General features: G+C 51.2%; 2 protein-coding genes across 4 annotated transcripts in view; one reads left to right on the top strand and one right to left on the bottom strand.

Moving 5' to 3' along the window:
- slc2a6 (solute carrier family 2 member 6) overlaps positions 1-11938 on the top strand; it is a 49493-nt gene extending 37555 nt beyond the window's left edge. The window contains 4 exon segments of the mRNA XM_072488917.1: positions 1922-2030; positions 3276-3452; positions 9105-9250; positions 10687-11938. Of these exon segments, the coding sequence (XP_072345018.1) occupies positions 1922-2030; positions 3276-3452; positions 9105-9250; positions 10687-10896 (642 nt within the window). The 3' untranslated portion in view covers positions 10897-11938.
- cacfd1 (calcium channel flower domain containing 1) overlaps positions 2978-20189 on the bottom strand; it is a 39934-nt gene continuing 22722 nt past the window's right edge. The window contains exons 5-6 of one of the 3 annotated variants that reach the window (XR_011937681.1): positions 8986-9998; positions 2978-3229 (exon numbers count right to left, since the gene is read on the bottom strand). Coding sequence is in view for 2 of the 3 variants with exons in the window: in XM_072488926.1 (XP_072345027.1) it covers positions 19512-19608 (97 nt within the window). In the remaining variant the exon portion in view is untranslated. Of the gene's footprint in view, positions 3230-8985; positions 9999-15477; positions 19609-20189 lie in introns of those variants that run through there. The other 2 variants (XM_072488927.1, XM_072488926.1) reach the window with 2 other exon arrangements.

The raw sequence follows: 20189 nt of genomic DNA, 5'->3' as shown, positions 1-20189 counted from the left end.
GCCAACACAGTTGCATATGGTACAACACTTGTTTATTTAAACTCACTATTTACAACTTGGTCTTTGCACTCTGCACGTGGGGGGCTCCCTGCTTGTGGTGTTTCAACAGCTCTTTCATGCTTCCTTCTCCCCAGACCTACTGACCTCCAGGTGTCGTGCTCGTGCTTTTTATGTGGTTGGTGTTCTTGTCTGTGATTGGTTGTGGTGTTGTGTACTCTGATTTGCCTGTTAGTGTGTCCATCATGATGTGTGTGTTTGAATATCATGACATCCCTGTTCTCTCTCTCTCCGTCCTCTCTCTCTCCCTCCCTGTCCTCTCACTCTCTCTCCCTGTCCTCTCTCTCTCTCTCTGTCCTCTCTCTCCCCATCCTCTCTCTCTCTCTCCCTGTCCTCTCTCTCTCTCCCTGTCCTCTCTCTCTCTCTCCCTGTCCTCTCTCTCTCTCTCTCCCTGTCCTCTCACTCTCTCTCCCTGTCCTCTCTCTCCGTCCTCTCTCTCCCTGTCCTCTCTCTCCGTCCTCTCTCTCCCTGTCCTCCCTCTCTCGCTGTCTTCTCACTCTCTCTCTCCCTGTCCTCTCTCTCTCCCCCTGTCCTCTCTCTCTTTCCCCATCCTCTCTCTCTCTCCCTGTCCTCTCTCTCTCTCTCCCTGTCCTCTCTCTCTCTCCCCGTCCTCTCTCTCTCCCTGTCCTCTCTCTCTCCCCCCGTCCTCTCTCTCCCTCCCTGTCCTCTCACTCTCTCTCCCTGTTCTCTCTCTCCCTGTCCTCTCTCTCTCCCTCCCTGTCCTCTCACTCTCTCTCTCCTTGTCCTCTCTCTCCCCATCCTCTCTCTCTCTCTCCCTGTCCTCTCTCTCTCCCTGTCCTTTCTCTCTCTCTCCCTGTCCTCTCTCTCTCTCTCCCTGTCCTCTCTCTCTCTCTCCCTGTCCTCTCTCTCTCTCCCTGTCCTCTCTCTCTCCCTGTCCTCTCTCTCTCTCCCTGTCCTCTCTCTCTCTCTGTTCTCTCTCTCCTCTCAACTCTCCCTGTCCTCTCTCTCTCTTCCTGTCCTCTCTCTCTCTCTCTCTCTGTCCTCTCTCTCTCTCTCTCTGTCCTCTCTCTCTCCCTGTCCTCGCTCTCTCCCTGTCTCCATGTCCTCTCTCTCTCTCTCTGTCCTCTCTCTCTCTGTCCTCTCTCTCTCTGTCCTCTCTCCCTGTCCTCTCTCTCCCCCTGTCCTCTCTCTCCCTGTCGTCTCTCTCTCTCTGTCCTCTCTCTCTCCCTCTCTCCGTCCTCTCTCTCCCTGTCCTCTCTCTGTCCTCTCTCTCTCTCTCTCCCTGTCCTCTCACTCTCTCTCCCTGTCGTCTCTCTCTCTCTGTCCTCTCTCTCTCCCTCTCTCCGTCCTCTCTCTCCCTGTCCTCTCTCTGTCCTCTCTCTCTCTCTCTCCCTGTCCTCTCACTCTCTCTCCCTGTCCTCTCACTCCCTGTCCTCTCACTCTCCCTGTCCCCCCTCTCTCTCTCTGTCCTCTCTCCCCCTGTCCCCCCCCTCTCTCCCTGTCCTCTCTCTCTCCCGCCCTGCCTTCTCTCTCACTCTCTCTGTCCTCTCTTTCTCTGTCCCCTCTCTCTCCTTGTCCTCTCTCTCTCTCTGCGTCCCCTTTCTCCCTATCCTCTCTCTCTCTCCCCGTCCTCTATCTCTCTCCCTGTCCTCTCACTCTCTCCCTGACCTCTCACTCTCCCTGTCCTCTCTCACTCCCTGTCCTCTCTCTCTCCGTCCTCTCTCTCTCTCTCACCCTGTCCTCTCACTCCCTGTCCTCTCTCTTCCTGTCCTCTGTCTCTCCCTGCTCTCTCTCCCCCTGTCCTCTCTCTCCCTGTCCTCTCACTCTCTCTCTCTCTCCCTGTCATTTCTCTCTTTCCCTCGCTTTCTCTTTGGTGGACTAATGGAAGGTTTATTTCTGTTAGCCAGGAAGCTATGATGCAGTGATTGTGGGACTGGTCCGTCTCCTGAGTGTCTCTGTTGCTGCCTGGCTGATGGACAAAGCTGGAAGACGGAAACTTCTCTTTTGGTCAGGTAAAGACGGGCAGGAGTTTTTACTTGTCAAATGTAAATGTCTCAGTTTGAAGAGACTGCTGATCAGGGAGTTCAGAGTGCATCACTGAGCCAGCCTGAGGTTGGTGCTGGGAGGGGATGGAGGGGACTCGAAAATTGGTTTTAACCCTCCAGGAAAATCCTGCTCCTGATTACCTTCCACGGGTCCCTGTAAGACAGGACAAGGCGATGGCTGCCAAGGTCCTTTCGCCTTTGTCTGGATCTTTGGGGTTGGTGCACTTTCAACAAATTAGCTCTTTCTGTGTTATAAGCATCTATAACTCCTGCAAACACGGGCAGGCTGGATATGGTGTAGGTATCAACTTGGAAAGGACGAGGCAGATAATGAGCCGTTACAATTTCCACATCTCTGCCCCTGATTTTAAAACATTTTATAAATTTAGAATACCCAATTTTATTTTTCCCAAATAAGGGGCAATCCACCTCCCCTGCACACCTTTGAGTTGTGGGGGTGAGACCCACGCAGACACGGGGAGAATGTGCAAACTCCACACGGACAGTGACCCGGAGCCAGGATCGAACCTGGGACCTCGGCGCTGTGAGGCAGCAGTGCTAACCACTGCGCCACTGCACCGCCCCACCTATACCCCGTGATGCAGACTTAAAACACCAGGGTGTTATCACACCTCGCTGCCTGTTCCTCCATACTCTTTATGCCCAATTCTGTGGGTTTCTGGTTATCGGCATCCTGGGCAAGGCCATCCCGAGTTACACCGAGCGTTGGTGTTCATCCATGAGGAGTGGGCTTGTCTCACACTGAGTGGCCAGAGAGTGGTGTTAGTCTGGAGTCACATATTGGATCAGGACAGAGGAATTATTTCCCAGTGAACCAGTGTCTTTTACACCAATCTGAGCTTCCTGGATATAGCCAGTTGTTAACCTGAATTCTAATTCACAAACTTTGCCTATTAGGATTTGCAATCTCATTTTATTAATCCGCTCACATAACCATTACATAGATTTGTCCTCCTGATCGTGACGGAGTAGAAAGAAAGAAGCCTTCGTTCTTGGCTGTTATTGGATTGGTGTAGGTGAGCCACGGTGGTCATGTTGATCACTCCGCGTGATAGGAGGAATAGTTGCTGCTTTGTCTGTTACCACCCACCCCCGGAAAGTCGAAAAGTCCGGATCCATCCCTGAAGGGTCAGTCCCACTTCACCCTGTGGAATCCGAATGGAAACTCATTCATTTTTCTCCTCCTAACAGGTGCAATCATGTTTATCTCATCACTGGCTCTTGGAGTCTACATCAAAGAGATGGAGCCAAAGAATAACCAAACACACGCCAACCATTCCACTGTGAACACTCATCAACTACTTCAACACACAACTGAAAAATGGCTAACCTACATACCATTAATCAGTGTCATGGTATTTATTTTCGGTAGGTCCAATTAGAGTGTTTGATGGGGACAGTGTAGAGGGAGCGTTACTCTGTATCTAACCCTGTGCTGTACCTGTCCTGGGAGTGTTTGATGGGGACAGTGCAGAGGGAGCTTTACTCTGTATCTAACCCCGTGCTGTACCTGTCCTGGGAGTGTTTGATGGGGACAGTGTAGAGGGAGCTTTACTCTGTATCTAACCCTGTGCTGTACCTGTCCTGGGAGTGTTTGATGGGGTCAGTGTAGAGGGAGCTTTACTCTGCATCTAACCCCGTGCTGTACCTGTCCTGGGAGTGTTTGATGGGGACAGTGTAGAGGGAGCTTTACTCTGTATCTAACCTCATGCTGTACCTGTCCTGGGAGTGTTTGATGGGGTCAGTGTAGAGGGAGCTTTACTCTGCATCTAACCCCGTGCTGTACCTGTCCTGGGAGTGTTTGATGGGGTCAGTGTAGAGGGTGCTTTACTCTGTATCTAACCCCGTGTTGTACCTGTCCTGGGAGTGTTTGATGGGGTCAGTGTAGAGGGAGCTTTACTCTTTCTAACCCCGTGCTGTACCTGTCCTGGGAGTGTTTGATGGGGTCAGTGTCGAGGGTGCTTTACTCTGTATCTAACCCCGTGTTGCAGCTGTACAGAACTCTGGTACGGCCGCATTTGGAGTATTGCGTACAGTTCTGGTCACCGTATTATAGGAAGGACGTGGAGGCTTTGGAGCGGGTGCAGAGGAGATTTACCAGGATGTTGCCTGGTATGGAGGGAAAATCTTATGAGGAAAGGCTGATGGACTTGAGGTTGTTTTCGTTGGAGAGAAGAAGGTTAAGAGGAGACTTAATAGAGGCATACAAAATGATCAGGGGGTTGGATAGGGTGGACAGTGAGAGCCTTCTCCCGCGGATGGATATGGCTGGCACGAGGGGACATAACTTTAAACTGAGGGGTAATAGATATAGGACAGAGGTCAGAGGTAGGTTCTTTACGCAAAGAGTAGTGAGGCCGTGGAATGCCCTACCTGCTACAGTAGTGAACTCGCCAACATTGAGGGCATTTAAAAGTTTATTGGATAAACATATGGATGATAATGGCATAGTGTAGGTTAGATGGCTTTTGTTTCGGTGCAACATCGTGGGCCGAAGGGCCTGTACTGCGCTGTATTGTTCTATGTTCTATGGTCTATGTACCTGTCCTGGGAGTGTTTGATGGGGACAGTGTAGAGGGAGCTTTACTCTGTATCTAACCCCGTGCTGTACCTGTCCTGGGAGTGTTTGATGGGGTCAGTGTAGAGGGAGCTTTACTCTGCATCTAACCCCGTGCAGTACCTGTCCTGGGAGTGTTTGATGGGGATAGTGTAGAGGGAGCTTTACTCTGTATCTAACCCCATGCTGTACCTGCCCTGGGAGTGTTTGATGGGGTCAGTGTAGAGGGAGCTTTACTCTATCTAACCCCGTGCTGTACCTGCCCTGGGAGTGTCTGATGGGGATAGTGTAGAGGGAGCTTTACTCTGTATCTTACCCCATGCTGTACCTGTCCTGGGAGTGTTTGATGGGGACAGTGTAGAGGGAGCTTTACACTGTATCTAACCCTGTGCTGTACCTGTCCTGGGAGTGTTTGATGGGGACAGTGTAGAGGGAGCTTTACTCTGTATCTAACCCCATGCTGTATCTGTCCTGGGAGTGTTTGATGGGGACAGTGTAGAGGGAGCTTTACTCTGTATCTAACCCCGTGCTGTACCTGCCTGGGAGTGTTTTTTGGGGACAGTGTAGAGGGAGCTTTACTCTGTATCTAACCCCGTACTGTACCTGTCCTGGGAGTGTTTGATGGGGACAGTGTAGAGGGAGATTTACTCTGTATCTAACCCCGTGCTGTACCTGTCCTGGGAGTGTTTGATGGGGACAGTGTAGAGGGAGCTTTACTCTGTATCTAACCCCGTGCTGTACCTGTCCTGGGAGCGTTTAATGGGGACTGTATGGAGGGAGATTTACCCTGTATCTAACCCCGTGCTGTACCTGTCCTTTTTATTTTAAAAAAATTAATTTTGTTTTTAACATATACATAAAACAAAACAATGCAAAACATCAAGAACAACAGAAGCTAAGAAACCCACCCCACATCCCTACACCCCCCCCCCCCCCCCCCCACTAGCAGCTCTCGTAACCAACTTTTTAAAATAAAGAAACCCCATCTCCTGTGGAACCCCGCACTTAAGGCAAACTCTATCTCCTGCAAATACAGGAACTCCATCTGAGCCCCCAGCCACACTGAAGCACAGGGTGGAGAAGCTGACTTCCCCAATGGGACCCTCCTGGGAGCAATCAGCGAGGCGAAGGCTAAAACATCAGCCCCGTCCCTGTCTGCAGCTCCGGCAGGTCCGACACCCCAAATATGGCCCCCAGGGAACTAGGTTCCCAAATCCACCTGCAGGATCGTCGACGTGCTGCCGAAAAACGACCTCCAGAGTGTCTCCAACTTCGGGCAGGACCAGAACATATGTACATAATTAGTCAGACCCCCTCCCCCCACCTCAAACAATCGGCTCACCCTCGTCAGGTGCACCACCTTTAATTCAGTCTCAGACATGAGGTTGAGGCATTCACCCTCCGCAACACCTCACACCACAACCATTCAGCTCATCGCGCCGGATCCCCCATTCAGCCCATCGAGCCGGATCCCCCATTCAGCCCATCGAGCCGGATCCCCCATTCAGCCCATCGAGCCGGATCCCCATTCAGCCCATCGAGCCGGATCCCCCATTCAGCCCATCGAGCCGGATCCCCCATTCAGCCCATCGAGCCGGATCCCCCATTCAGCCCATCGAGCCGGATCCCCCATTCAGCCCATCGAGCCGGATTCCCCCATTCAGCCCATCGAGCCGGATCCCCCATTCAGCCCATCGAGCCGGATCCCCCATTCAGCCCATCGAGCCGGATCCCCCATTCAGCCCATCGAGCCGGATCCCCCATTCAGCCCATTGAGCCGGATCCCCCATTCAGCCCATCGAGCCGGATCCCCCATTCAGCCCATCGAGCCGGATCCCCCATTCAGCCCATCGAGCCGGATCCCCCATTCAGCCCATCGAGCCGGATCCCCCATTCAGCCCATTGAGCCGGATCCCCCATTCAGCCCATCGAGCCGGATCCCCCATTCAGCCCATCGAGCCGGATCCCCCATTCAGCCCATTGAGCCGGATCCCCCATTCAGCCCATCGAGCCGGATCCCCCATTCAGCCCATCGAGCCGGATCCCCCATTCAGCCCATCGAGCCGGATCCCCCATTCAGCCCATCGAGCCGGATCCCCCATTCAGCCCATTGAGCCGGATCCCCCATTCAGCCCATCGAGCCGGATCCCCCATTCAGCCCATTGAGCTGGATCCCCCATTCAGCCCATCGAGCCGGATCCCCCATTCAGCTCATCGAGCCGGATCCCCCATTCAGCTCATCGAGCCGGATCCCCCATTCAGCCCATTGAGCCGGATCCCCCATTCAGCCCATCGAGCCGGATCCCCCATTCAGCCCATCGAGCCGTATCCCCCATTCAGCCCATCGAGCCTGATCCCCCATTCAGCCCATCGAGCCGGATCCCCCATTCAGCCCATCGAGCCGGATCCCCCATTCAGCCCATCGAGCCGGATCCCCCATTCAGCCCATCGAGCCGGATCCCCATTCAGCCCATCGAGCCGGATTCCCCCATTCAGCCCATCGAGCCGGATCCCCCATTCAGCCCATCGAGCCGGATCCCCCATTCAGCCCATCGAGCCGGATCCCCCATTCAGCCCATTGAGCCGGATCCCCCATTCAGCCCATCGAGCCGGATCCCCCATTCAGCCCATCGAGCCGGATCCCCCATTCAGCCCATCGAGCCGGATCCCCCATTCAGCCCATCGAGCCGGATCCCCCATTCAGCCCATTGAGCCGGATCCCCCATTCAGCCCATCGAGCCGGATCCCCCATTCAGCCCATCGAGCCGGATCCCCCATTCAGCCCATTGAGCCGGATCCCCCATTCAGCCCATCGAGCCGGATCCCCCATTCAGCCCATCGAGCCGGATCCCCCATTCAGCCCATTGAGCCGGATCCCCCATTCAGCCCATCGAGCCGGATCCCCCATTCAGCCCATCGAGCCGGATCCCCCATTCAGCCCATCGAGCCGGATCCCCCATTCAGCCCATTGAGCCGGATCCCCCATTCAGCCCATCGAGCCGGATCCCCCATTCAGCCCATTGAGCTGGATCCCCCATTCAGCCCATCGAGCCGGATCCCCCATTCAGCTCATCGAGCCGGATCCCCCATTCAGCTCATCGAGCCGGATCCCCCATTCAGCCCATTGAGCCGGATCCCCCATTCAGCCCATCGAGCCGGATCCCCCATTCAGCCCATCGAGCCGTATCCCCCATTCAGCCCATCGAGCCGGATCCCCCATTCAGCCCATCGAGCCGGATCCCCCATTCAGCCCATCGAGCCGGATCCCCCATTCAGCCCATCGAGCCGGATCCCCCATTCAGCATGATTATGGCTGACCTGAGTGTTGTCTCAACTCGTTTCCTGTCGGTCCCTCAGAACCCTCCACTCTGTTGTTGGTCAAAAGTCTCTAACTCCACCTTGAATATATTCAATGACCCCAGCCTGCCCTGCTGTCTGGGGCGAGAATTCCAAGACAACGACCATCTAAATGAAGAAACTTCTCATCTCTGTCTTAAATGAGAGACCCCTTATTTTTAAAATGTGCCCCAAGTTGTAGATTCCCCCTCGAGGGGAAACATCCTCCCAGCATCCACCCTGCCAAATTCCCTCAGAATCTTATCTTTCAACAAGATCACCTCTTTCTTCCAAACTCGAATGAGTATCGACCCAACCTGCTCAATCTTTCCTCATCCGACAAACCCCTTGACCCCAGGAATCAGCCTGGTGAACCTTCAGTGAGATGCTCTGAGTAAGAATGTCATTCTTTAAGGAGATGAGAACTGTACCCAGTGTCATCTCACCTGTGCCATGTGCGTTGTAGGAAGATTTCCTGACTTTTACACTCCTCACTGCAATAACGACCAGCAATACATTTGCCTTCCTGATTAATTGTACCTGCAGACTAACCTTTAGTGATTAATTTCCAAGGCCGCCCAGATCCCTCTGTACCTCAAGAGTTCTGCAGTCTCTCTCGATATAAATCATTTGCTACTTTTCCATTCTTCCTGCCAAAGTGGATAGGTTCTTACTTCCCCACATGATCCCCCTGTCAGTTTTTGCTCACTCACTCCACCCCGCCTACATCCCTTTACAGACTCTTTGTATCCTCCACACAACTTACTTTCTCACTGATCTTTGTGTCATGGGCGGATTCAGCTCCAATACAGTTGGTCCCTTCATCCAAGTCGCTGGTATAGATTGTAAATATCTAAGGTTCCAGCACTGAACCCTGTGACACTCCACTAGTTACGTTTGCCAACTGAAAATGACCTATTTATCCTGACTCTGTTTCTTGTTAGTCAACTTACTATCCATGCCAATATCTCACCCCCAACACCAGGAGCTCTTGTCTTGTGAAGTTACCTTTTATGTTGCACCATATTAAATGTTCTTTAGTTCTTGTCCATAGTGCTTAAGGTGCTGGCTTTGCCAATTGTCTCGCTTTGGTTGAAGACGTGGTTCTCCTTTGACCCTGTCCACAGGCTACGCCCTTGGCTGGGGACCAATCACTTGGCTGCTGATGTCGGAGATTCTTCCAATCAAAGTGCGGGGTTTGGTGTCAGGCCTGTGTGTCGTTGTCAGCTGGATCACCGCATTCATTTTGACAAAGTGGTTCTTGTCAGTGAAGGTTGGTTTGTCTTGGGGCAGCTGCGCATCCAACCTGTTTCCTCTCAGTCCCTGGAAATTGGCTGATAGCATTTCTCCTTTTGGTGCCTCTCCCAAGAGATTAGATAACTGTTTATGGGATGGAGGCCATTCAGGCTCTCAAGCATATCTGCTATTTAAATATATCACAACTGATCTGTAACTCAGACTCATCTTGCATAGAATCTTGGTACAGCCACATTTGGAATATTGCGCACACTACCAGGACGTGGAGGCTTTGGAGAGGGTGCAGAGGAGGTTTGCCAGGATGTTGCCTGGTCTGGAGGGTGTTATCTATGCAGAGAGGCTGAATAGACTCCGACTGTTTTCATTAGAATGACGGAGGATGAGGGGTGACCTGATAGAGGTCTACAAGATTATGAGGGGCATGGATAGAGTGGATGGGCAGACACTCTTTCCCAGGGTGGAGGGGTCAGTCACCAGGGGGCATAACATTAAGGTCCGTGGAGCAAAGTTTAGAGGAGATGTGCAAAGATACATTAACAGCGTTCAAAAAGCATCTCGACAAACACATGGATAGGATGGGTATAGAGGGATACGGCACAAGGAAGTGCTGAGAGTTTTGGCCAAGGTTGGTATCATGACCGGTACAGGCGTGGAGGGCCGAAGGGCCTGTTCCTGTGCTGTATAGGTCTTTGTTCTCACCATATCCCTCGCCCAACAAAAATCCATGAATCTTGAAAGCTCCAATTGAGGCAATTTAGCAGCTTCTGAAAATGAAAAAAAATGAAAATCGCTTGTCACAAGTAGGCTTCAAATGAAGTTACTGTGAAAAGCCCCTAGTCACCACATTCCGGCGCCTGTTCGGGGAGGCTGGTACGGGAATTGAACCGTGCTGCTGGTCTGCTTTCAAAGCCAGCGATTTAGCCCTGTGCTAAACAGCCAGCTTCTTTTACGGCGGGGGGGGGGGGAGTAGAGAGAGAGTAGAGAGAGGGGAGAGAGAGGAGAGAGAGAAGAGCTCCAGATTTCTATTCTTTGTGTGAAAAAAGCTTCCTGACATCACCCATGAACTGAGTCTGGCTCCAATCTTCATGTCACCACTTCAAAAGGTGATGGGAAGGAGATCTTCCTGACCAATATTTATCCCTCAGCCACCAGCCCAAAAGGTTAACTGACCATTTAAAACATTGTTTCTGGGTTTCTGCTGTGCGTGATCAGGCTGCTGCGTTTCCTACAACAGCGACTGTCTGATATTGTAAAGCACTTGGGCTGTGAAAGTCACCATGAATCATTTTTTCTGATAATGTAACTCTCTTTTTCCCAACTATCATTGTGGTTAGCACGACTACAAGGGTTCCGGTTTGAAAAGCCACTGAGAGAATCTGTCTCTTCAGGGGGGAGGAGTTTGTAACAGAGGGTCAAATATATAAAACGTTAAATCCACCTTTCCTTCCACAGACTGCCTTAGGACTCGACGTTCCCTTCCTGTTCTTCTCTGTGGTATGCTTCCTGTCTATAATATTTACGTATTTCTGCATTCCTGAAACAAGGAAGAAACCTTTGGAACAAATTGAAGAGAATTTTCGGAACAGGAGAAGAACCCAAAGAGTTCCCGAAATGCCCCGCAGCAATAACAGCTGGTGGGGCAGACAGGCTTTGAAAAGCTGAACATTCCAATTGAGAGTCCTGCATCTCTCTCTGAACCCGAGGCCAGACTAACCTCCAACTACAATTATTCTTACACTGTCTCGACTAAAGATGTCCCCCATCAAACACTCCCAGGACAGATACAGCATGGGATTAGGTACAGAGTAAAGGTCCCTCCACACTGTCCCCTCAGGTATTAGGACAGCGCCAGTAACAGCACTGTAGCACAGTGGTTAGCACAGTTGCTTCACAGCTCCAGGGTCCCAGATTCGATTCCCGGCTTGGGTCACTGTCTGTGCGGAGTCTGCACGTTCTCCCCGTGTCTGCGTGGGTTTCCTCCCACAGTCCAAAGACATGCAGGTTAGGTGGATCGGCCATGAGAAATTGCCCTTCGTGTCCAAAATGGTTAGGTGGGGTTACTGGGTTACAGGGATAGGCGTGGGCATAGGTAGGGTGCTCTTTCCAAAGGCCGGTGCAGACTCGATGGGCCGAATGGCCTCCTTCTGCACTGTAAATTCTATGCTTCCGTGAACAGTCTATATTTTACATTACGATAAGTTGCACAAACTGAAGGGAAGAGGTGTAAATGATCTTTTCTCCTTGTTTCACTGATACTAGACAAGTGTGTGAGGATGTCATATCTCAGGTGGCATTTAGACAACTTCACGTCTGCTGTGGGTGAGTGATAGTCAAGCTGTTTAAAAGATGCTTTCACCAATTAATTTGTACTGTAACAAAGCTTGAATCTCTCCCAACTCCAAAACCCTTTTATGCTGTTTGTAAATATACTGAAAACATTGAAATTATATAAAATTTGGAGCATGAATCATTGTTATAAAGTGAAATATATCTGTATAAATAGCTCAACAATGCACTCACTTATTCCAATACTTAAAATAACCTGCACCCAACAAATTGGAAGGTAAATGATATTTTACATATACAACAACTTACCTGTGATAGTTACTGCCTGGAATCTACTGGAGGGGTTTGGGGTGGTTTATGTATAGAATAACAGATACCCGGGAGTGAGTTACAGACTGGAATCTAATTGAGGGGTTTGGGGTGGTTTATATATAGAATAACAGATACCCGGGAGTGAGTTACAGACTGGAATCTAATCGAGGGGTTCAGGGTGGTTTATATATAGAACAACAGATACCCGGGAGTGAGTTACACTGGAATCTAATCGAGGGGTTTGGGGTGGTTTACATACAGAATAACAAGTACCCAGGAGTGAGTTACAGACTGGAATCTAATCGAGGGGTTCAGGGTGGTTTATATATAGAATAACAGATACCCGGGAGTGAATTACAGACTGGAATCTAATCGAGGGGTTTGGGGTGGTTGATATATCGAATAACAGATACTCGGGAGTGAGTTACAGACTGGAATCTAATCGAGGGGTTCGGGGTGGTTTATAATTAGAATAACAGATACCCGGGAGTGAATTACAGACTGGAATCTAATTGAGAGGTTCGGGATGGTTTATATATAGAATAACAGATCCCCGGGAATGAGTTACAGACTGGAATCTAATCGAGGGGTTCGGGGTGGTTTATATATAGAATAAGATACCCGGGAGTGAGTTACAGACTGGAATCTAATCGAGGGGTTTGGGGTGGATTATATATCGAATAACAGATACCCGGGAGTGAATTACAGACTTGAATCTAATCGAGTGGTTTGGGGTGGTTTATATATCGAATAACAGATACTCGGGAATGAGTTACAGACTGGAATCTAATAGAGGGGTTCGGGGTGGTTTATATATCGAATAACAGATACTCGGGAGTGAGTTACAGACTGGAATCTAATAGAGGGGTTCAGGATGGTTTATAATTAGAACAGATACCCAGGAGTGAATTACAGACTGGAATCTAATTGAGAGGTTCGAGATGGTTTATATATAGAATAACAGATACCAGGGAGTGAGTTACAGACTGGAATCTAATCGAGGGGTTTGGGGTAGTTTAAGACCATAAGACATAGGAGCGGAAGTAAGGCCATTCGGCCCATCGAGTCCACTCCACAATTCAATCATGGCTGATTTCAACTCCATTTACCCGCTCTCTCTCCATAGCCCCTAATTCCTCGAGAAATCAAGAATTTATCAACTTCTGTCTTAAAGACACTCAACGTCCTGGTACAGGTACCCAGGAGTGAGTTACAGCCTGGAATCTAATCGAGGGGTTTGGGTGGTTTATATTTAGAATAACAGATACCCGGGAGTGAATTACAGACTGGAATCTAATTGAGGGGTTCAGGGCGGTTTATATATAGAATAACAGATACCCAGGAGTGAATTACAGACTGGAATCTAATCGAGGGGTTCAGGGTGGTTTATATATAGAACAATAGATACCCGGGAGTGAGTTACAGACTGGAATCTGATCGAGGGGTTTGGGGTGGTTTATATATAGAATAACAGGTACCCAGGAGTGAATTACAGACTGGAATCTAATCGAGTGGTTTGGGGCGGTTTATATATCGAATAACAGATACTCGGGAGTGAGGTACAGACTGGAATCTAATCGAGGGGTTCGGGGTGGTTTATATATAGAATAACAGATACCCGGGAGTGAATTACAGACTGGAATCTAATCGAGGGGTTTGGGGTGGTTTAAGACCATAAGACATAGGAGCGGAAGTAAGGCCATTCGGCCCATCGAATCCACTCCACCATTCAATCATGGCTGATTTCAACTCCATTTACCCGCTCTCTCTCCATAGCCCTTAATTCCTCGAGAAATCAAGAATTTATCTACTTCTGTCTTAAAGACACTCAACGTCCTGATACAGGTACCCGGGAGTGAGTTACAGCCTGGAATCTAATCGAGGGGTTTGGGTGGTTTATATTTAGAATAACAGATACCCGGGAGTGAATTACAGACTGGAATCTAATCGAGGGGTTTGGGGTGGTTTATATATAGAATAACAGATACCCAGGGGTGAGTTACAGCCTGGAATCTAATCGAGGGGTATGGGGTGGTTTATATATAGAATAACAGATACCCAGGAGTGAGTTACAGCCTGGAATCTAATCGAGGGGTTTGGGGTGGTTTATATATAGAATAACAGACACCCGGGAGTGAGTTACAGACTGGAATCTAATCGAGGGGTTCAGGGTGATTTATATATAGAATAACAGATACCCGTGAGTGAGTTACAGACTGGAATCTAATCGTGTGGTTCAGGATAGTTTATATTTAGAATAACAGATACCCGGGAGTGAGTTACTGACTGGAATCTAATCGAGGGGTTCAGGGTGGTTTATATATAGAATAACAGATACCCGAGAATGAGTTATAGACTGGAATCTAATCGAGAGGTTCGGTGTGGATTATATATAGAACAACAGATACCCGGGAGTGAGTTACAGACTGGAATCTAATCGAGGGGTTCGGTGTGGTTTATATATAGAATAACAGATACCCGGGAGTGAGTTACAGACTGGAATCTAATCTACTGTGAATGTTCAGTATTCCATAACTAAAGCTTGACCACTAAAATCCATTTGTGATACTTTAGCTTTTCCCTCATTTTGGCGATTCAGCTGTTTGTCTGTTGTGCGCAAAGCAATTTCTGGGATGTTTAACCCACTTCCAAAAATACAAGAGAAAGAGTAAAATTCTTTATTTCACAGTAAATGGTCATAGATTTACGTTTCTACAAAAACAGACACCAAAATAATTTGACAAAGTGCTGAAATCAAGTAAGCTGCTGTGCCCAGCCCCGGCCTGTGCCCAGCCCCGAGCCCCTGTACCCAGCCGCCGGCCCGTGCCCAGCCCCGAGCCCCCGCGCCCAGCCGCCGGCCCGCGCCCAGCCCCCGCGCCCAGCCCCGAGCCCCCGCGCCCAGCCCCGAGCCCAGCCCTCAGCCCCCGCACCCAGCCCCGAGCCCCCGCGCCCAGCCCCGAGCCCCCGCGCCCAGCCCCGAGCCCCCGCGCCCAGCCCCCGCGCCCAGCCCCGAGCCCCCGCGCCCAGCCCCGAGCCCCCGCGCCCAGCCCAGAGCCCCAGCACCCAGCCCCCGTCCCGAGACCCAGTACCCAGCCCCGAGCCCCTGTACCCAGCCCCGAGCCCCTGTACCCAGCCCCGAGCCCCTGTACCCAGCCCCGAGCCCCTGTACCCAGCCCCGAGCCCCTGTACCCAGCCCCGAGCCCCTGTACCCAGCCCCGAGCCCCTGTACCCAGCCCCGAGCCCCTGTACCCAGCCCCGAGCCCCTGTACCCAGCCCCGAGCCCCTGTACCCAGCCCCGAGCCCCTGTACCCAGCCCCGAGCCCCTGTACCCAGCCCCGAGCCCCTGTACCCAGCCCCGAGCCCCTGTACCCAGCCCCGAGCCCCAGTACCCAGCCCCCGTCCCGAGACCCAGTACCCAGCCCCCGTCCCGAGACCCAGCACCCAGCCCCGATCCCCAGTACCCAGCCCCGAGCCCCAGTACCCAGCCCCGAGCCCCTGTACCCAGCCCCGAGCCCCTGTACCCAGCCCCGAGCCCCTGTACCCAGCCCCGAGCCCCTGTACCCAGCCCCGAGCCCCTGTACCCAGCCCCGAGCCCCTGTACCCAGCCCCGAGCCCCTGTACCCAGCCCCGAGCCCCTGTACCCAGCCCCGAGCCCGTGCCGAGCCCCTGTACCCAGCCCCGAGCCCGTGCCGAGCCCCGAGCCCCTGTGCCGAGCCTCAGCCACACCCCAGGTACATAACTGCAGTGAGGGGAAAATCCCAGAGTTGCTCCCACTTCTCCGGCAGTGCGGAGTAAACCTGTTGGTGCAGAAGATAATTTTCCAGCACGTACCCTGTGGAAAAACTCTGATGGATTGACTGCAGCTCGGGAGAATTTTGTCAAACAATATCTGTGTCGAAGCCACTTGTCTCACAATGCCATTATCTCCAGGTTGTATTCCATCAAAGAGGTTTAACGGCAAATGTCCTTTATAACAACCGCACTGCTCCTAGACACTACACCCCATTACAGGAGTCAGACACTGCAACATGTCACCCGCACATTACAGAAGAATTCACCCTCAGACACACAGGAATCAGACTCAAACTGCAGTATCTACACTCCCTTTAGGCAAACACTTTATAAAGTACACATTCTATTTAATTCGACTTGTTATATATAAACAATGACTAGCTTAGGATGTTAAATCTTTATAAGTAAGAAATAATTTAGAATTAGCTGCAAAGATTTCTCTTTTGAGAAGTGAGAATCACTAAAGTCAGCCAAGCACTGTTGCCCGTGTCACTCCGCATAATCCAAGCAGATGCCTGATATTTACCCCTCAGCCAATCTCTGCCACGCCAACTCTCAGCTGTACAAACATTGAATGGGTTCTGCATCCTCGCCCCAATGTCCACTTCCCATGAGAATCTAGGCAGGACATTGCAACACTGCTGGCAAAGCAGTGGAAATCACAGTGTCCCCAATCCTGTCCGCAGCCAATGTCCACACACACACACACATTCCCGAACATTCAGGAATGGGAGATTCTGCTGGAGCTCAGAGGAGTTAGTTGCGCCTCCCTCTGTTGTCCAGCCAAGACCAGTTAACGCAAGAGAGATGCGATCCGAGACCATTTTGGTCCAGTCTGTTTCAACGGGGCATGTTCTCCGAGGATAGTTCCGGGGCAATGCTCAGAACAGTAATGTTGAACCACAAACTAAAAGATAAAACCCAGCAGGGGCTAAAAGAGAAAATGCTGGAAAATCTCAGCAGGTCCGGCAGCGTCTGTAGGGAGAGAAAAGAGCGAACGTTTCGAGTCCAGGTGACCCTGTGTCAAAGCTGGGGCTAATCTACCACAGCACTTAAATATCAGAAAGGAGACTTCTCAGCCCACATTAGAGGTTTCAGTGACCGCCAGTGTGTATTCGCCACGCTGCTCAAACCCACAACAGGCTTTGCAGCAAAACTAGTGGCCAATGAATAAATAGAATATAAAATTCAAGAGGTAATGATGAGTCTGTATAAAACCTTGAGGCTCAAGTTGGAGGACTGTGTGAGGTATTGGGTTTTGCTTTGTAAGAAAGATATCGATTCTCTCAGGAGGTGCAACACAGGTTCACCAGGATAGTGTTGGTTACGCAGAAACATAAATGCAAAATATAGAATTGGGATTTCTTATTCGACCCTGGGGTTACAGGGCAACATGATCAAGTGTTTAACATTACGAAAGTATGGGACAGAGTAGAGAAGTCTGCTCCAGTCACTGAGGAGCTGCTGACACAATGAAATGTTAACAGATTTAGAGCAGAGCGCAGGAGAAACACCTTCAGAAAGCCAATTGTCAGCATGTGGAATTCACTCCAAAGGTTAGTGGTTGAGGAAGAAACCGTGTTAACATTCAAAATTAGATTGCAATGGGGGTGGGGAGGGGAGAGATGAAGGAAAAGAGGTTGACAGAAAGAGAGAGCAGGGATTGTAAATGTGAACTGCAGAAAATCATAGAAACCAACAGCGCAGCAGGAGACCATTCAGCCGATTGTGTCCACTAACAGCCACTAAGCCTCATCCTACTTTCCAGCTCTCGGTTGAGTCCTGAAGGTTTTTTTCTACTGTTCAGTCGCAGGGTGCGGCCGTCGCAGGGTGCTGGCGTCGCGGGCGCGGGCGTCGCAGGGCGCGGGCGTCGCAGGGTGTGGGCGTCGCGGGCGCGGGCGTCGCAGGGCGCGGGCGTCGCAGGGCGTGGGCGTCGCAGGGTGCGGGCGTCGCAGGGCGTGGGCGTCGCGGGTGCGGGCGTCGCGGGCGTGGGCGTCGCGGGCGTGGGCGTCGCAGGGTGTGGGCGTCGCGGGTGTGGGCGTCGCAGGGTGCGGGCGTCGCAGGGTGCGGGCGTCGCAGGGTGCGGGCGTCGCAGGGTGCGGCCGTCGCAGGGTGTGGGCGTCGCGGGCGCGGGCGTCGCAGGGCGCGGGCGTCGCAGGGCGTGGGCGTCGCAGGGTGTGGGCGTCGCAGGGTGTGGGCGTCGCAGGGTGTGGGCGTCGCAGGGTGTGGGCGTCGCAGGGTGTGGGCGTCGCAGGGTGTGGGCGTCGCGGGCGTGGGCGTCGCAGGGTGCGGGCGTCGCTGGCGAGACCAGCATTCATTGCCCATCCCTAATTGCTCCTTAAGAAAGGTGGGGGTGAGCTGCCTTCTTGAACCGCTGCAGTCCCTAAGGTGTAGGTACACCCATTGTGCTGTTAGGGAGGGAGCTCCAGGATTTTGACCCAGCGACAGTGAAGGAGCGGCCGATATATTTCCAAGTCGGGGTGGTGAGTGACTCGGAGGGGAACCTCCAGGTGGTGGGGGTCCCAGGTATCTGCTGCTCTTGTCCTTCTAGATGGTAGAGGTCGTGGGTTTGGAAGGTGCTGCCTAAGGAGCCTTGGTGAGTTCCTGCAGTGCATCTTGTAGATGCTACACACACGGCTGTCACTGCGTCGCTGGTGGAGGGAGTGAATGTTTGTGGAAGGGGGAGCAATCAAGCGGGGCTGCTTTGTCCTGGATGGTGTTGAGATTCTTGCGTGTTGTTGGAGCTGAACTCATCCAGACAAATGGAGATTATTCCATCACACTCCTGACTTGTATCTTGTGGGTGGTACAGAGGTTGCTGCCAAGGACTATGTCGGCAGAAAACACATAAGACATAGGAGCAGAATTGGGCCATTCGGCCCATCGAGTCTGCTCGCATAGGGCATTTCCCCCTTCACTGTAGCTCACTATCGGCAACTTTCAAAATCGATAGTAAAGTTTTCACAGGCCAGAAGTACAACTCCTCACTGTTCACATCAGATTGGATTTGAGATTATTCCCAGTGATCTGCCCACTAGTGTTTAATGTCTCTTCTAAGAGTCCCATTCAGTGTGATTAAAAGCACGGCACTGCAAAGTAAACAAGGGAGTGTGTTTGCACCCTGGGGACGATTGGTGCCCTGCTAACTGTGAGCGAGATCCAGCTCAAGCTGCTAATTCAGGCTCACAACACAAGTTCCACAGTGCTGATGTCTGTGTTCCCTTTCCCTCCGATTCAAATCAGAGAAGGGAGAGGAGGAGAGAGGGAGAGGAGGAGAGAGGGAGAGCTACCGGTCAAGGTTACAAATGAGGCAGACTCCGAGTGAGTGGAACGGGATAATATTGTGCAATTGCTCCCAGTGGAAGAGTAGGTGTGGAGCAGAGAGAGAAATCCCCAGTGTAATAACCTAATAAAGACTCCCTCCAACCCAATTTAAATGAGCTATAAACAGCAGTAAGTTCTATATTAAATTGTGCTTTAAGATACTGGCAGTATCGTTGCAGCCATGATCAGAATCCCATTACTGTGTAAAAACCATAAAAACTCCAGTGGTACAGAGCTCCCAGCTGCCCCCGGAATTATGTCTCTCAATATCACGTAACGCCAATCACACCTGCTGCAGTTACAAACAAAAACACAGCTCAAATCAGAAACATTTAGACAGTAAAGGGACAGTAAAAGCATTGCTTCAAACACAGCCCCACATAATTGAAGGGAAAAGTACAAAAATGACATCATTAAGAAGTTCCTGTCCATTTGAAGTACCAGTTGCACATTGAACAAAGAGTTCACCCCACTCTGTAGTGTGTAGATAAAACATATATAAATATAGATCAAGTCACTTTGTGAACCTGCAGCTGCACACTGTAAACCATGTCAGGGTCCTTTTACTGTTCTGCTGCCTCGCTACGGATTGTTCCCGACTGCTTTTCCTCATCGGCCGGTTTCCTGTTCTGGAGTCTGGCATATGAAACGGCATCACCCCTTTGGGGTGTGGGAGAGGAGGAGAGAAGGAGAAGAGGAGAGAGGGAGAGGAGGAGAGAGGGAGGTAGCATTAGGAAGCATCCAAGGCAATGACCACATCCTGTAAACATAGCTACAAGCGGGTAGTTAAATGGATTGAATACCTGGAGTGCTCAACTGGGTTTTTCAGGGTTTCTAAAATCCGGAGCTCCACTGGTTTATTTGGACAAGGAAGTTTACACATATTGAAGTAATTCCCTACTATTGCTTGTAGTCTTAGACCTGGTTCTCTTTGACATTGAACCCCCCCCCCCGCAAAGGCCCCGCAAGTTTCACTGTTGCCACTATTTACCCAATTCCCTTTTGAAAGTCAGAAAGTTATTAAATGTGATCGTGAAGCCGGCCGAGGGAAAGGAGACAGAGGTAGTGGTGGCGCTAGATGCGGAAAAGGCGTTTGATTGGGTAGAGTGGGGGTACTTGATGGAAGTCCGAGAGAGATTTGGGATTGGGTTGAGGTTTATGGAGTGGGTATGGCTATTGTATAGGGAACCGCTCCGCGATTTTTTTTTACTATTCAGCGGCGAAGAGAAAATCATAGGTTT

Source organism: Scyliorhinus torazame, chromosome 22 (assembly GCF_047496885.1).
Source record: "Scyliorhinus torazame isolate Kashiwa2021f chromosome 22, sScyTor2.1, whole genome shotgun sequence".
Lineage (NCBI taxonomy): Eukaryota > Metazoa > Chordata > Chondrichthyes > Carcharhiniformes > Scyliorhinidae > Scyliorhinus > Scyliorhinus torazame.
This window is presented reverse-complemented; position numbering and strand designations above follow the sequence as displayed.